The sequence below is a fragment of the Neomonachus schauinslandi genome, chromosome 15 (genome assembly GCF_002201575.2).
Source record: "Neomonachus schauinslandi chromosome 15, ASM220157v2, whole genome shotgun sequence".
Taxonomy (NCBI): Eukaryota; Metazoa; Chordata; class Mammalia; order Carnivora; family Phocidae; genus Neomonachus; species Neomonachus schauinslandi.
In genome coordinates, this window is record NC_058417.1 from 45,251,969 (window position 1) to 45,268,625 (window position 16,657).

Sequence of the window (16,657 nt, forward strand, 5' to 3'; positions counted from 1 at the left end):
CAGGGACTGTCACCACATTGCCCGATGTCAGCTGGTTGATGGCCACTGAAGCTATAAGACTCACAGCTAATGCTCAGCCCACAGTCCCCTCCCAGGGACTAAGGCACAAAAGAGGAGGTGGGAATGGTCTTTGTGGTTCTAGATACCAGGACTGCCAGGAAGAGGAGCTGAACAGAAGTAGAGGGTGGGGGAAGGGCAACTCATGGGTGCTAATCCCAGTTTCCTGTCTGGATTTTCCTTGACTGCTGCTCAGGGCCTATCTTAGGATGGTCACAGCTGCCGAAATAGATCTCTTCCCTCACCTGTTCTGATGCAAGGAAGACCTTGATAACTTCTATCAAAAGAATGCCTGCTTTGGTGATTTTTCCCGGCTGTGGGACAATAATGTGGGCTCTGGTGCTGATCGCCCCAGGCCTCTCCACCTCTGCAAAGCGGCAGCCGGGAATGAGGGAGCCAACGGCCATGAGGGGGGCGTCAAGGGGCCAGCCACCTGTTTCTGGCCAGGGCCCAGACTTTTCTGTGAACCGTCCTTGGTCTGCTCCAGAAAACACTCCTGGCCCAAAGGACATCCCTCTGATTCAGAGTGACCGAGAACATACCTTCTGCCCTCCTCACTCACCTGCCTTTCCCCGCCAAGTCCGCTCCTACACAATGTTCTCTTCCTGCTTAACTCATCACCCTAGTCAAGTCTGGGGCCTGAAAACCAAGTGTCCCCAGCCCCTCACTCATTCACTCAACAAACATGAGCCGCTCCCCCCCGACCCCCCCGCACCCGCACCCGGGCTTGGTCCCGGAGGTGCGCAAGGGTGGAAGGTACAGCGAGGAGCAAGACCCGATGCCCGGCCTGGGAGCTGGAGGTGGACATCTGGCAGAGGGACCCGCCTCCTGGGGGAGGGAGTCCTCGCAGCTGAGCAAGCCCCGAGCACCGCACCGGAGGCGGGGAGGGACCTGCGCATGCGTGGGAGGAGACTGGCGTCGCCCACGTCGCCTAGGTAACCGTGACCCACTGGAGCCCTCATGGCCTCGGGCCCTGGAGGGAGCTGGGGTCAGCCCCCACCGCTGAGTGCAGCCGGGACGGTGAGGGCTGAGCCTGCTTTTACCGGCGAGGCCTGGGGCCTTGGCCGATTGGGGAGCCGTCCGTGGAGGGGCCGACCCCTGGAGGAAGTGGGGTGGGAGCAGAGAGCGACCCCAGCCGCAGAGGAGGAGACTCGGGGAACCGGGGCGGGCGGGGAGGAGAACGAGGCCCCAGCGGGGTGAGGGAGGTCACTCGCTGGGTACACGGGGTGGGGTGGGGGGGTGTTGGGGAGAGGTTGGTCCGGATCCCTTGTCCGCCTCGCCTGAGTCTCCCGCTCCCCCCAGCCCGGGGTGACCGTCCTGCAGCCTGTCACATGGGCCGCCCCACCGCCGCCCCCGCAGCCCGGCCGAGTGAAGGAAGGTGAGACACGGGGCTCACGCGCCTTGTACCCCACTCCGCTTCGCACATTCTCTGGGCGTCCTCGCTGCACCTCCCTTCCGCGCGGTCCTGGGCTGGGCTTTGGGGGGGCCGGTGGGGGTGGAGCGGTGGGCAGTGGGAGGCCTGGCGTGGGCCTGCTGAACTCCCCCGCCCTAGACCTGCTGGAACTGATGTTGCTGCAGAACGCGCAGACGCACCAGCTGCTGCTGAGTCGCCTGGTGGCAGCCGCGCTCCACCCGGGGCCAGCCTCTTGCCACCCGCAGGTGCGTCAGCTGGGGGTGGGGTGGAGGTGTGCCACCAGGGCCGCCGGCCTGCAGGTCCAAGGGCGGGGATCCATCTGGGGTGCATCCTGGAGAAAACGAACCAGGCAACAGTGCAGCCGCCCGGCTGGGTCCCTTTGGCATCTATTATGTGCCAGGCTCCCAAGTCAGCAGCCTCCATGGGGTGGGAGTCCCCAAATCCAGAGCACTCAGGTCTTGTTTTCAAGGAGGTCTCCCTGCAGTGCACCCCCTACTAGACTGCAGGCCCGGGAGGACAGGCGCCCCTGTGCCTGGAGTCTGCAGGGTGCCCGATACTTATTCGGGGCTCAAATGAAATTTGTTGAACAAGTGAAAAAATAAACCAATGACTATGAATACAAGGCGACTTCGTCCCAACTGGCACGGGGAGGGGGGCAAGGCGTGAGCGCCACTCACTGGGGAATGAGGAAAGGCTCCTTGGAGGAGCAGGTGACCTTAGAACCAGCCCTTGGAAGCCAGGTAGGATTTTGCCGCTTGGAGGAGGCCAGGTTGTGTCCACCATCCAGGCTGGCAGGGGCTGCCACCACTCCTCACACCCTGGCCCTCAGGGGGGCCCTTGGGATGAGCACCCCACCTCCCTGATGGGGGCACAGGTGGGTCCAGGGGCTGGGGGCGAGGCCAGACGCAGGTCACTGGACTCCTGACCCCGCTCTGGAGTCATACCTGGATTCTTCCAGTCCCTGCTCAGCCACTTATTACCTGGGTGACCTTAGACAAGTTGCTCAACCTCTTTGAGCCTCAGTTTTGCCTCTTGCAAAATAAGGAATAGACGTCTCCAAAGTACCTAGCTGCTCGATAAAGGGAAGCCAGTTTATGATGTTCCTCTGGAGAAATTAGAGGAACAGAGAAGTGGGGGTAGGGACGTTGGGTCTCCCATATCATCATCCCTCCTCCCCCTTTCCCACAATCCCCAGGTCTACCTGGAGGGTCCACAGGAGGCGGAGGAGGAGGAGGAGGAGATGCAAGCCCAGGAGGAAGGGCCTTTGGTGTTTCATCACCACTACCTGCCCTGCCCAATGCCCGTGCTGGGCCCCTCGCTACCCTGGCCAGTCCCTTTCCTTTCCCTGCCCCCACATCAGCCTCACTTGCAGGACACATCCAGGATTCAGCACTGCCCTCCTGCCTCTGGGAAAAGGAGGGGGTAAGTGAGGCTGGGGGATCTGGGCGTTGCCAGAGTCCTGCTCTGGGGCTGGGCTGGAAGAGCTCACCAGGAGCTGGGGGGTGGGGGGTGGGGGTGGAGATACTTCTGGGTGAGACCCCAGAGACCACTTCTGATGGGGGGGGTCTTTCTTTTCTCTATATCAGAAGAACCATAACCGTGCCCCCACCCCCACCCCCCAGTGCCACAGGCACTGTGGGTGCGGATGTACCCCCGGCTTCAGGTAGGGGCAGGGTAGGGGGGCAGTGGGGCCCAGGGATGTGTCAGGAGGCCAGGAGGGCCGTGTTGGGGGTGGGGGAGCGCCTATCATCACTGCTACAGGCAGCTGGCCTGTCCGGAGCCAAGATACGGGTACTGTCTCTCCCCAGACTACTATGATGCCGAGAGCCTCCCGTGAGGACAGACATCGGCCCTGGGACCCTGCCAGCTTCACCGCAGAGCTGGAAAGAGCCCTGGAGCCCCTAGGTGCCCCTCTAGTGCCTACGACTCTGCAGCCGTGCCCGGCAGCCCTCCCCCACTCCCTCAACCACAGCCAGGCCCTCTCCTGGGTGAATCAAAACCTTCTTCACCACATGGAGACCTTGAACTGGCCTCATCTCTGCCCTGGAGCACAGACCCCTCCAAGCATCATCCAGGGCTGGGAAGCCGCCGGTGGGGGGGCCTGGGGGTCTGGGAACCAGAGCCCTCCCTCGCTCGACCTCCTCCACTCACCCCTATGTGGGAGGGCCAGGGCTGTGGGGCCTTGGTGGCCAAATCTGTCGACAGAGCAGGAGGTAAGGGGAGGACGGCTTTTGTTGTCCAAGGCTCTGAAGGCCTAGAGTGATGGGAGAGAGGCCTGGCTCAGAGGGTCCTGGAGCTGAGCCAGTTCCCTTGGACCCCACCCTTGCCCCAGGAAGCTGGCTCTTTTGGCAGAAAGAAGTCAGAGCCATGTCCTGCTTGGGTGTGGCCTGAGGTCCCCGAGCGCCAAGTAGGAACAGAACGTCTCTCTGCCCTCCTGGGCCAGGGCGTGTCTCCCCCACGTCCCTGTCCCTCGGGAGAAATTAGTCACTCAGGGCTCCGCGACGAAGGGTGTCTGGTGCCTGGGCTGGTCAGCATGGGGGCGCCCCAGGGCCTGGGCTGGCTGGGGCTCTGGAAGGCCCCTGTAAAGGCGAGGGGGGAGGGAGGCTTAGGAGACCTCTGGGGAGAAGTCCAGGCCTGGTGGGTGCCTTTCCTGGCCGTGGAGTTCTATCCCAGGAGAAGACATGGAGGCACAGGGTTAAGTCCAGGTGTTTATATGCAGACTAGAAAAGGAAATGACCCCGATGTCCTCGGCTGCTTGTTACAGTCCTGTAGCCAGGGCTGGACCACGATCCCGAGGAGTCGTGCTGAGTTCCAGGGGCTGCGGCGCTGGTGGCCGTGCCACTCATGTAGGCTGTGCCCAGTCGGCCCGACTTCGGCCCTGCTTAAGCATCCTGTACCCCGTAAGCGCCCATCCGCCTCTGGCGCCAGTGTTGGCCCAAGACAAAGCACAGGAGGATGGATGTCACAAACAAGAACAGCAGCACCGACACGACAGAGATGATGACGACCATCTGGTTGTCTGGCCTGGGCTCTGGGGAGGGAAGAGGGGGCAGTGGTCTCAGAAGTCCTCCGGTGCTCGAGGCCAGGGCCCACGGGGGAGGGGTCCGCCTGTCACCCGCCCACGCCTCATCCATCTTGCAGCCACCTGAGCTGCAGAGATGAAGGGCTAATGGTGTAGGATCTCGGAGAAAGGTAGGCCAGGGTCCAGGCCACCGGCCCTTGGCAGCAGCGTATGTATGCTGGCCACCGTGGCCTGGACCGCGGCGTGGTCCCAGCCCAGCCCCGCCCCGGGCAGAGCTGAGTGAGCTTCTACCAAAGTCTCTGAAGACAGGGAACACCTTGGCCATCAAGAGTCACAGAACAGCAGAGCTCCAGGGGACCTCTGGGCCCAGCCTCTGAACGTAGAGAGGGGCCATGGCCAGAGAGAGGGGGGTGACTTGGTCAAGGTCCCGAAGAGCAAGAGGGAAGCCCCGGGATTCAGCGTGGGGTCCCTGGGTGCCTGTCCCCTGGGCTGGCGGAGGGCGTGCTGAGGGCTTTTTCTTCCCCTAAGGAACTGAAAGCGAATGCCCTCTCCCACCCCTCCCATCTGGGGGGCGCCCCTCACCATAGACCTTGAGCATCTGGGGCTCGGAGACACGGTGAACGATGCCCCCGCCGAGAGACCGCAGATCTAGGCGGGCGTGGCACGAGAAGTTGTGGTGGCCGTCTTCCCTGTGAGCCGTGCTGTTGTGTGTGGCCGTGGCCCCTCGGGTGCCACTGTCTCCCCTCGCAAAGGTCTTGTTGCACAGGGCCTCCTGGCCACGGAGCAGGGTGAGAGTGAGGCTCTCGAGGGGTTTCACAGCCGGCACGTGGCACTCGACGGTGAAGGATCTCCCCACAGCCACCCACGCGGGCTGCAGCTTCAGCAGCACTTGCTTTGGAGGGTCTGCAGGGAAGGAGAAGGGAGGGCTGGTCAGGATGGGGGTGCAGTCCCAGCAGCCCCCCCACCCTCCGGCCTGGCCCATCCCCTGGCGCCGCAGTGTTCTCAGGGCCTCGGCTGGACGTGGTGAGGAAGCGGGCTGGGGCCTGGCCTGCTCTAGAGCATAGGGAGAGGACAGAGGAAGTAGTTCAGGGTGAAGGATGGATTGGCCAGGAGTTTTATCAACATGACGTTTTCTGGACTTGACAAGAATGGAGGTGGCCAGGGGTCTACAAAGAGGAGGTCTAGAAATTGTACAGCCAACCAGAAACAAAAAAAAATGGATCTGTCTCCTTCTCCAGAAATCAAACACAAATTTCCGTATTAAACAGCTGGATAATTATATTGAGACTAAGAAGGGGGTGCTCACTGGAACTGGGCCAAGAGTTGTGGGGTCCCCACTTAAGGGGTGGGGGCTGGAGTCAGACCTGCCTTGCTTAGTTAGACCTGCCATCCCTTATCTATTAAACGGGGTCCTCAGTGGTATCATGGATTCCCTTTCGAACTAGAATACCTTGCCCCCATCACCCCAAGGTAATATGTTGGATTTAGAACATCTTTCTATTCACTTGATCCACTGATGCTGGTCATGGGGAGGACCCAAGCCATACCCTTGGTGCCAAGACGTTGAGAGAATCCTGCCCTATGGGGAGGTCTCCATGGCCCGTGCACAGGTGTGTATGGGTGATGGTCACACATTTGCCAGGGGCCCTCAGGAATATAAAAGCAGGGGCACATGGGTGGCTCAGTCGGTTAAGCACCCAACTCTCAGTTTCTGCTCAGGTCGTGATCTCAGGCCTGTGAGATCAAGCCCTGTGTCCGGCTCCGCGCTCAGCCCCGAGTCTGCTCGTGTTCTCTCTCCCTCTCCCCTCCTTCCCTCCCCAGCCCTCTCAAATAAATAAATCTTAAAAAAAAAAAAGGAATATAAAAGCACCAGGTCATGCCTTATCCTTCTCTCCGTGAGGTGAAGGGGCGACCGGAGAGCACGGTGGCCCTTCTGTTGGCGCCCCGCTATTTGTGGTGGGGTGGGGGGTGTCCGGTGATGGGCTGCTCCTGAGCAGGTAGGAGACTGTGAGCACTGCCGGGGAAATGACTTGTCAGTTTGTGCAAACCTTGCTTGGACTATCCTCTGAGCAAGCCTCGGAGGTGGCGTGGCCAGCAGGCTCACGGAGTCCAGTGAAGGGTGCGAGCAGACTCTGAGCCCATGGCCGGGGTCCCGCTCCCCATCCCCCCAGGAGCCCAGGGAGGTGGGGGCCAAAGCGAGTGCCCAGGAGCAGTACCAGAGTTGCTGTGCAAACAGTCAGGAGACACGGGCTCGGCCCTGGGGAGGAGGGCCCCGCAGGGTGGCACTCACAGAACACGCTGATGTTGAGGCTCTTTAACTTCTGATTCCCGAAGCAGGTGAAGTAGCAGTGGATGACTGTGTCCTGGGAGATGTTGGAGACCAAGTACTGCTTCCACTGAGCTCCCGACTCCAGCAGGGTCTTGGTTAGGGCGGTCTCCAGGCCACCGGTCTGCGGCTGGGCACAGCTGGTACTACAGTTGATCAACTTTGACCCTCCAGGCTCCACCACAAGCTGCTCCGGATACATGTGCACCTCGAACCCCTCACCAGATCCTGGAAGAGCAGAAAGACTGGGCAGCAAACGTGTCTGCTGCCCTTGCCCAGTGGGCCCGCCCACCACCGGCAGTCTGATCGCGGGGCAGGTACCCAAGAAGATAGGCCAGAGATGGCCCGTCTGCTACTGTCCCCTTGGTCAGGCCTTATGTATCGCCCCGTGTCCAGACCGCGGAGGCGACCCCACAGCTCTTCCTCCAGCCCACCACCTTCAGATGAGTCTCCTCCGTGCACGTCTTCCATCTCCATGTAGAGGGATCCTATGCGACCTTCAAAGCCCAGCCCAAATGTCCCCTCCTCCATGAAGACCTCTCAGAGACGGAGGCGGACTGGGTGCTCTGGGTCCCTGTGGCCCTAGGTTCAACCTTTTCCTCCCTCCTTTCCTTTCTTCTGCAAATACTTTGTAAATACCTGTTGTGTGCTGGGCCCTGTTCTAGGCTCTGACGACACAGCAGTGACCAAAGCAGACCAAACCCTGCCCTTGCAGAGCTCCCTTTGTCATGAAGGGGAGAGACAATAATCAACAAGTGAAATATCCAGCCCTGTCCGACGGTGATCAGTGCCTGGGACAGGAAACAGGAATGAGGTGGAGTTGCCATTTTAATAGGGTGGTCAGCACGGGCCTCACCAAGGCATTGACATTTGAGCACAGACATGAAAAGAGGTGGGTGTGAGCCCTGCAGATATCTGGCGAGCAGGGAGTGTTCCCAGCCTTCAGACCCTGGGTCAAGGGCATGCTTGGTGTGCTTGAGGAATGGCAAGATCAGGACAGCTAGAGCTCAGTGAGGAGGAAGGCAGGGGGAGAGGAGTTCAGGAAGATAATGGGACCACCTTGCAAATGATTGATATCCATGCCAACTCTCCCTTAGAAGTTTTAGAGCTTCTAGAAGGCAGGGCTGAGATTTTATAGGTTTCCCTCAGTGCTTAGCACAATGCCCTGTGTGTGACAGACATCCAGAAGTATTTGATGCCTCAAGATTGAGTCCTCAGAGCTCAGCTCCCACTCAGAAGGTCCTTGATCTCAACCAGCGGGGCCTATCCTGTGCTTCCCCCACACCAGCAAGTCCCCACTCAGCGCTCAGTGAGTGGCATATACTGAAGTGGCAAGAAAGGAGCTTTGCAGGTAGACAGAGCTGGATTTGAATCCTGAGTTTGCCATGTACCAGCTGTGTGACCCTGGGCAAGGTGATTTCTCTCTCTGAACCTGTTTCTTCACCTGTCAAACGGACTAGTAATCCCTTTCCTGCACGGTTGTGGTGAGCTAGCCCTTGAAAAGCACCTGCCAGGTTGTCCAAAACAGAGTGCTGAGCACATGGTAGCATTTCCCTTCACAGTCCCCTGACTCCCTGGGGTCGTGAAAAGGCCATGTCCTCTGCTGCCCCCTGCTGTCCCTGGACCACATCTGAAGAACAGCTGGGGCATTCCCTCACCTTCCCTCGAACCCCAGCATCCCCTCCTGCCTCAGGCCCCCACGCAGCCCACCATTCAGCTTCCACAACCTGCCACTTCCACAGGCCATGCAGCCGTGGAGCCTGTTCAACCTGCTTTCCAAAAGACCAGCTTCCCCACCCCCCCATCCAGGATCATGGGGGAGCCAGGCTGGTAGAGCATCCAGCGCCCAGGGTGGGCTGCCCCTGTTTTCAAAGCCTCAGTGACTTCAGGACCAGCCCCGCCTCCCACGCCTGAAGCCAGGGGGACAGGCAGCCCCCCCTCTGGCCTGGCACATGCCAAGTCAGGATCCCCAGGTACCAGCTCACCTGGGCAGCAGAACAGGGCAAGAAGGGCGGCAGGCAGGCCCCAGCAGCCAAAAGGGGACATCTCGAGTGGCATCCACAGGCTCACTGGGAACAGCCGAGGGCCTCCTGGAGGGAGATGGTGGACCCAGGTCAGGGAGTGGTGGCCTAGAGCTGTAGTCCGGAACCCCAGTCTTCTATGAGCTGATGACCACATTTCCTCTCATTATCTGAGAGGTCTTCTGGAAGCCACGTGGAAGGCCAGCTCTCAGAGCTCCAGGCCTGCAGGAACGCAGGCAGAGGAAGCTGGGAGGTAGCCGATAAGCTGGGGTATGACCTGGCCTCCTGCCATGTCACTGTTCTGGGGGTCAGTGCAAGCGGTGGGTACGCATGTGAGTGATGTGCCTGCACATGGGGTTCAGGGCACTGTGTGTGCACAAAGGACCATGATGCCTACAAGCCCCAGACCTGAGAACCCCCAATCCCACAGGACACATTATCGAGTTCCCTCCTGGGAAGAGAATATCCGAAGTCAGGTCTGTCCAGGACAGGCTGTCTCCTTCGCAAAGCAGGCCGGGAGCTGGCCTTCTCTAAGCAGACCCGGGCAGGCAGTGGAAGTGCTCAGATGGACACCCCCCACCTTGGCACGGCTATTGAAAGCTCAACACCCACCCGGCTTGCAACCTCACCCTGCCCGGACTCAGCTGATAGGGACAACTTGAGGGAAGAGCTCCCACAAGAGTGCCCAGCAGCCCAGGCACAGAGTAATGGGGCTCAATCTGGCTGTAGCCCAAACCCCCAGCCTCCATTTCTAGGGCCTGGCTTATGGTGTCTCCCCCCAACCATTCTGGGCAGGGAGCCCTGGTCTGGGGAGGGGCGCTCAGGGCCTGAGGCGTTGCAGTGCGTTTCTAGAAAGGCTTTGTCACCTACTGAGGGAATCCCCAGAAGCAGGAGTCCCCGGGGCCAGCAGGGCCTGGGAGAGGCAGGAGAGGAGTGGGTCTCCTTGCTTTAACAAGGGGTGCCCCGGCATTTTCAGGGCTCAGGCCTAACTCGGTTCTGGGTTATGAGGGTGGAATGAAGTTGTCCCCTTCTCTTTGGCTACTGAAGCCAAAAGCTGTCACCACCGTGTGCGGTGGGCAAGGGCTGCTGGTCAGCCTGGAGCCAGGGACGTCCCTGGATGGCACTGCTTTGGAGTGATGTAGACAGAAGATGGAGGAAAGCGCGAGCTGTAACCCCAGCCCAGGATCTGGTCCATGTGGCGCTGCAGGGAACACTCGTCCAGCCCACGGGGAGGCTGAGGGTGCGGCCCTGGGGCTCCGACAGCGGGCACTGCTGTGCTGGAGACCCTGTGGTCTCTACTGGGTCAGAATAATAATGATGCTGAGAGCGATAACAGCAAAAATCATAACAAAAATAATGCAGTAGTGAACTGACTACAGCTCAGCACTGTCAGAAGCGCTCTACCTCTGTGAGGTAGGTACTCTCACTGTCCCCATCTTACCAATGGGGAAACAGAGGCACAGAGTGATTGACTTGCCAAGGTCACATCCCTAGGAGAGAGTGAAGTCTTTATGAGTGAGAGGAAGCCCACAGAGCAGGGGCAAGAGAAGGATTCTTAGAAGCTACACGCCCAGGAGACCCTTGCGAGAGAAATGCAAGACAGCAGAAGGCCAAAGGAAATTGCTGGGGCCCCCCTTGCCATAAGGGGCTAGGCGGGGGTAGTGGTTGTGGTGTGTGTGTGTGTGTGTGTGTGTGTGTGTGTGTGTGTGTGTGTGTGTGTGTGTGTGGCTCACGCCCAGGGAGCTCTCCAAACATCTTCTGGAAGGGTCTGTGCCTGTGAATCCCAACTGCACACACAGCTGGGCCAGCCTGACTCCATCCCCACCAGTGTTCAAGTGAAGCTTCTGGGGGCCAAGGTCCTGCTGTAAGCCCTCAGCCCCTGTTCCCACCCACCACTTCCTCTCTGATCTCCAGGCATGGGAATGTGGCTGTGCATCTGATAGCTTACACATCAACTGCCCCTCCCTCCCCACTGGCCTGTCCAGCAGGGCAGAAGCTGATCCTAGAACTGCTTACTGTTCTGCCGCGGGTATGGTAGGTACTACCTGGCGAACCGTTGATGCTGAGTAACTGTGATGGAGGGATGGAGGAATGGTTGAGTAAATGAAGAGAAGAAGTAGTTTGTTTTGGTGTACCACCCAGATAAGATTGCATGGGGTCTTTCTTTTTGGGCCTGTCCAGTGTACCTTTCTCCTGCTGATGTCTCTGCTGATCCCCAGGCCACGGAGCTTGGCTGAACACCTAACAAGGCCAACCAGGGCCCCTCACCCCCCAAAGATGGGCCCTCAGAGTGAAGCCTGGACAGTGGTTTTCCTGGGACTCTCTGAACCGGAACTGGTAGGAACAAGCCCTTCTCTTCCTGATCCTAACAGCGGGCACCCATGAACCAGCAGCTATCTGCACTTATGCCCCCGGCAAGTGCAGAAGCTGATAGAGAGGAACTGGACTCAGTGGTGGAGGGAAGGTGACCCAGAATTGTCCCAGGTTGTGTGCTGGCTATGGGGTGGCCTCTGGGTGGAGGGGCTGGTGATGACTCTGTGCTTTCCAGGCTGGAAGGTTCTGGCCCTTCAAACCTGCCCATTGGAGTCAGGGTCCTTGTGAACCGGGAGTTACTTGGAGCCCCGTTCTGCCTCACAGAACTTTTGGGGCAGAATGGGAAGGCGGTGTGGGGGGCGGGGGTGCTGTCTTGGCATGAGGCTGCAAGGCCTTCCAGGAGAGAGAATGATGTGGATTCGGGGGCCTGATGATCAGACCCTAGAAGGCCAGATGGATGCTTCCAAACAAAGAGGGAAGACCAACACTTCCTATCACCAAGAAGCTGCCCAGGGATGAGAGGAACCCGACCATCATGTAGATGAGAGAAGAAATTCAGGTGCTCCTTCTTGGAGCGCTGTTCTACCACCAAATACTCCCTGCCTTGTTCTTTAGGTCTCTGAGTTCTCCAGTGAAGGGGACAATAAAGCTGGAAGAGTTAAGATGCTCTGCTCTGGAAGATACAAGAGGATTTGAGGGGAATGGAGATTGGTGTGTCGGTTTGGGGAGTGAACTCATGTCTTCACAGGGCTGGGGAAGGGTTTTGTCAGGACTGGGTCTTAATCCAGTGACTTCTCTCATGTTCCCAACAAAACCGGTCTTTCAAGAACCAAAGTGAGAGAAAGACAGATAAACAGAGACTGAGAGAGTTTACCCCCAAGAGACCTCCACTAAAGGAATTTTTAAAGATGTGCATCCAGAAGAAAAAATGATTGCAGGAGAGTTTTCTATGCAAGAAGGAAGCATGAGAAAACAAAACAGCAAACAAATATGGAAGATAAGTATGTAATATTTATAATATTTAATTTGAGAAGTCTTAAAAAGTTCAAAACTAAAACACACACCTGTGTGTTTGTCAGATGTAGGTCAGAGGTGTTGGATGGAGAAGACAGATAATGTATGGATGGGAACCCTCCTGAGAGGAAGCAGAAAGGGAGGGACTTTTCAAGTTGGAGAGAGAGGGTTTGGGAGGCAGTAACCTCTTGTGTCCTCCCCTGCTTAGATTTCTGGTGATACACCCTGTCACAAGGGAACATCCCTTTGCCTTTTCTCAGCAAAACTTGATTTCCGATTACTAAGAGAAGGGGGTGGGGGGAAGGAATGGGAAACTAACATTTCGTTGATGTGTATTCTCTGTTAGGGACTGAAGGGAGGTTTTAATACATTGTTTTATTTAATTTTCATACAAAAATAAGGAACCATTCTGCATTCTGATTATGCATTTGAGGAAGTGGGGCTTAGGTGAATTAATTGTGTACCCAGGTCATGGAGCTATTAAGTAATAGAGTGAAATGAGAACTTAGGCAAGATCAGTGGTTGCCAGGGGTTGGGGCAGAGGGAAGGGTGAATAGGCAGAGAACAGAGGATTTTTAGGGCATAGAATGTACAACACCGAGAGTGAACGCTAATGTAACTGTGGACTTTGGGTGCTAAGGATGTGCCTGGGTAGCATCACTGAACGTAACAGGTGGACCACTCTGGTGGGGGGTGTTGACAACAGGGGAGGCTGTGCATGCGTGGGGGCCATTTTATGTTTTGTTATGAAGATAAAACTACTCTAAAAAAATAAAGTCTATTTCTATAAGTAGCTCAAACACACAACCTCAAAAGAGAAACTTCTGGATTAGGGTTCTTGTCAACTTGTTGAAAATGCAGGTTTTTAAACTCAACTCTTACTCAGTAGAGTATAGTGGGAGTTGTGGACTCAGTCATTCCTAAATTCTCATCTCAGATTGGATTTTTAAAACATGAAAACACAAAACCCAGGGTGCCTGGGTGGCTCAGTCTGTTGAGCGTCTGTCTGCCTTCGGCTCAGGTCATGATCCCAGAGTCCTGGGATCGAGTCCTGCATTGGGCTCCCTGCTCAGCAGGGAGTCTGCTTCTCCCTCTCCCTCTACCCCTCCCCCTGCTTGTGCTCTCTCTCTCTCTCTCAAACAAATAAATAAAATCTTAAACCCACAAAACCCAGTTCTCTGGTATTTATGAGACAAACCTAAGGCATAAGAGTATGGAATGGTTGAAAGTCAAAAGATGGGAAAGAATATACCCGGCAAACACTAACCAAAAGAAAGCTGGGAAAGTTCTGTTCATATCAGAGAAAGAGAACTTCTAAGACAAAAATATTATGAGGGATAGCATGCATGCCTGGACTAAATGGACAGATCACCAGAAAGTTATAATTCTCCTAAATTTGTAAGCATCTGCCTTGAAAGAACCACAGAGAGATAAAACCATCATTATAGCAAGGAATTATAATACATGTCTCTCAATTAGGAATAATGAAGCCACCAAACAAGAGTGTAAATGAACGGATGAGATGAAACACATAATTTAAAAGCTCGATCTGCACCTCTAAATTAGAGAACACAAACTCTTCAAAAAGATAGGCTTTAGGGAGCCTGGGTGGCACAGTAGGTTAAGCATCTGCCTTGGGCTCAGGTCATGATCCCAGGGTCCTAGGATCAAGTCCTGCAACAAGCTCCTCGCTTGGTGGGGAGGCTGCTTCTCCCTCTCCTCCCCACCAGTGCTCTCTCTCGCTATCTCTGTCTCTCTTAAATAAATAAATAAATAAAATCTTAAAAAAAAAAAAAAAAAGATAGGCTTTACAGCCCCATATACTCGGTAATGTGAAAACGTCCTCTGACACATGGGTCAGAGAAAAAATTGTAATGACATGTTTTAAAAATCTTCGCATTGAGTGATACTTATATTAAAATGTCTGGAATACATCAAAAGTGGCACTTCAAAGGAAATGGATAGGCTTGAATGCTTGTATTAGAAAAAAAGTCAGAAATAAGTATTCAATCTTAGTATGTAGTTAAGAAGTTAGAAAAAGAACAGCAAAGAAAACCCGAAAGTGACTCAAAAGGGAGTAAAGATCAGAGCAGAAATCAAAGTAAACAGAACAACAAAGTAAACGCAAAATGGAATAATAAAGAGCAAAACCCAACAAAATAGAAAACAAAGATGTGGTAGACAGCATTAATAAAACCAAAAGTTCTTTGGAGAAACTAATAGTATACGCAAATCTCTGGTGAAATCTACTTATAAACAAAAGAAGGTACAAGTCACCAGTATTAGGAATGAAAATGGGAACATAGCTACAGGATTACAATGAAGACAGTACAAATTTATAGAAACAGAAGGTCGACATGGTTGCCAGTGATTGGGGGAGGGGAAGTGAACTGCTTCATCGGCATAGTTTCAGTTTTGCAAGATGAAAACGCTCTGGGGACTGGCTGCCAAACAACGTGAATACACTTAACACAACCAATTCTACACTGAAAAATGGTTAAGATGGTAAATTTTATGGTATGTGTTTTTTACCACAATTAAAAATTTTAAAAGACTATAAATGACTTATGCAAAAAAAAAAAAAAAAGAAAGAAAGAAACAAAGCAGGCCAAATCTTAAAAAAATATAACTTACCAAACTTGACTTGAGAAGAAATAAAAAGCCCGAAATGGTTCTATAACTATTAAAGAAACTGAACCCATAATTTAAAATCTTCCCACAAAGATAATACCTGGTCCAGATAGTGTTATGCAAGTTTAAGTAGAGATGGTTCTAATTTTATGAAAACTCTCCCTGAGAATGGAAAAAGCAGGAACACTAACTCTTTCTATGAGGCCAGGGTAACCTTAGCCTTAACATCAAAATGAGACCAGTACAGGATGAGAAAGAAAGATTAGAGGCCAAACTCACTCATGAGTATAGATGCAACAATTATACGAAAAATGCTAGCCAACCAAATCTAGCAGTGTGTAAATATATATATATATCACATCCAAATTGACCTTATCTTGGGTATGCAAAAGTTGTTTAACAATAGAAGAGAACCTACAGATATCATTTATTATGTTGGTAACAGAAGACTTTGGTGCTCTGTCACATCACTTCTGCCCTTCTCTGATATCAGCAGAACTTAATGCAGATAATTTCATGCAAGCTTAGGCTTACCTTACCCTGCAGTGTCCCACCTCAACTTTATACCATGTTTCTTTTTGCTTCTTGCCTCAGGGTCTTCTTCAATGCTTTAGGAGCCACTTATCAGCCTAAGTGTTTCCCAAAAGTGGGAGAGAAGTTCCCTAAGATGCAGCCCTCAACCAGTAAAGGACAGGAGCTGCGGGATGTGAGCTCCAGCCTCTTCCTTCTCCTTGGGCAACTGTGGGAGGCATCTAGCAGGATTCTCCAAGGTTGCAGAGAGTCAAGCCTTCTTTGCCTGCATCCATGACCGCAGTCAAGGCACCTTTAATCGGCTTTTCTTCCTTCCCCTCTCAGATCCCCCTGCTCTTTCATTCCCAGCTTTCTGGAATCACCTCTTAAATAACCTACCTGAACCCAAGTCCTTGTTCCAGGCTCTGCCTTTAGAGGAGCTCAAACTAAAAACTTACATTAACAGATTTAAGAAGAAAAACATAGGATCATCCAGAAAAAAAAAAAGAGAGAGAGAGAACATTCAATATCGTTTCATGAAAAAGATCTTAGCAGATTGGAAGGAAACCTTTTTTTTGAGATTTTATTTTTAAGTCATCTCTACACCCAACATGGGGCTCGAACTCACAACCCCGAGATCAGGAGTCACATGCTCCACTGACTGAGCCCGCCAGGCACCCCTAGAAGGAAACTTCTTTATTTTTAAATTTTTCTTATTTTTATTTATTTATTTACTTACTTATTTTTTAAAGATTTTATTTTTTATTTATTTATTTGAGACAGAGAGAATGAGAGACAGAGAGCACGAGAGGGAGGAGGGTCAGAGGGAGAAGCAGACTCCCCGCTGAGCAGGGAGCCCGATGCGGGACTCGATCCCGGGACTCCAGGATCATGACCTGAGCCGAAGGCAGTCGCTCAACCAACTGAGCCACCCAGGCGCCCTAATTTTTTCTTATTTTTAAAGATTTTTTATTATTATTAATTCATTTGAGACACAGAGATAGAGATAGAGAGAGAGAGCATGAGCAGGGGGAGAGGCAGAGGGAGAAGGAGAAGCAGGCTCTCCGCTGAGCCAGGAGCCTGATGCGGGCTCGATCCCAGGACCCCGGGATCATGACCTGAGCCGAAGGCAGACGCTTAACCATCTGAGCCACCCAGGCGCCCCAAGGAAACTTCTTTAAACTGGTAAAGAGAATTTACAAAAAGCTTATGCATATATTATATTTAATGAGTAAATCTTAGGAGCATTTCCTATAAAAGCAGGAACCAGATGAGGATGCCCACTATCTCTGCTATTTTTACCATTGCTCCAGAGGTCCTAGATAAACTCTCAGTATTTCCATATGATA

General features: G+C 53.9%; 2 protein-coding genes across 2 annotated transcripts; one reads left to right on the forward strand and one right to left on the reverse strand.

Moving 5' to 3' along the window:
* The first annotated feature begins 1,017 nt into the window (after positions 1–1,017).
* Positions 1,018–3,308, forward strand: PRR29 (proline rich 29). The gene is made up of 6 exons (XM_044921842.1): positions 1,018–1,077; positions 1,360–1,435; positions 1,610–1,716; positions 2,667–2,893; positions 3,058–3,134; positions 3,280–3,308. The coding sequence occupies exons 1-6, from the start codon at positions 1,018–1,020 to the stop codon at positions 3,306–3,308; spliced, it is 576 nt and encodes a 191-aa protein (XP_044777777.1).
* An 853-nt stretch (positions 3,309–4,161) lies between these two features.
* ICAM2 (intercellular adhesion molecule 2) lies at positions 4,162–8,931 on the reverse strand. The gene is made up of 4 exons (XM_021678413.1): positions 8,805–8,931; positions 6,784–7,047; positions 5,076–5,396; positions 4,162–4,502 (listed from the first exon to the last, which is right to left on the reverse strand). The coding sequence occupies exons 1-4, from the start codon at positions 8,875–8,877 to the stop codon at positions 4,354–4,356; spliced, it is 807 nt and encodes a 268-aa protein (XP_021534088.1). The 5' UTR covers positions 8,878–8,931; the 3' UTR covers positions 4,162–4,353.
* Between the last annotated feature and the right edge of the window lie 7,726 nt (positions 8,932–16,657).

Bases quoted from the DNA above. Each gene is read 5' to 3' on its own strand.
- PRR29 (XM_044921842.1), top strand. From the start codon at position 1,018: ATGGCCTCGGGCCCTGGAGGGAGCTGGGGTCAGCCCCCACCGCTGAGT. The intron at 1,436-1,609 runs GTGAGACACGGG...CCCCCGCCCTAG, and splicing joins GCCCGGCCGAGTGAAGGAAG to ACCTGCTGGAACTGATGTTG. The intron at 3,135-3,279 runs GTAGGGGCAGGG...GTCTCTCCCCAG, and splicing joins GGATGTACCCCCGGCTTCAG to ACTACTATGATGCCGAGAGC.
- ICAM2 (XM_021678413.1), bottom strand. From the start codon at position 8,877: ATGCCACTCGAGATGTCCCCTTTTGGCTGCTGGGGCCTGCCTGCCGCC. The intron at 7,048-8,804 runs GTGAGCTGGTAC...CTGCTCTTCCAG, and splicing joins TGCCCTGTTCTGCTGCCCAG to GATCTGGTGAGGGGTTCGAG. The intron at 5,397-6,783 runs GTGAGTGCCACC...CCTTCCCTGCAG, and splicing joins CCTCAACATCAGCGTGTTCT to ACCCTCCAAAGCAAGTGCTG.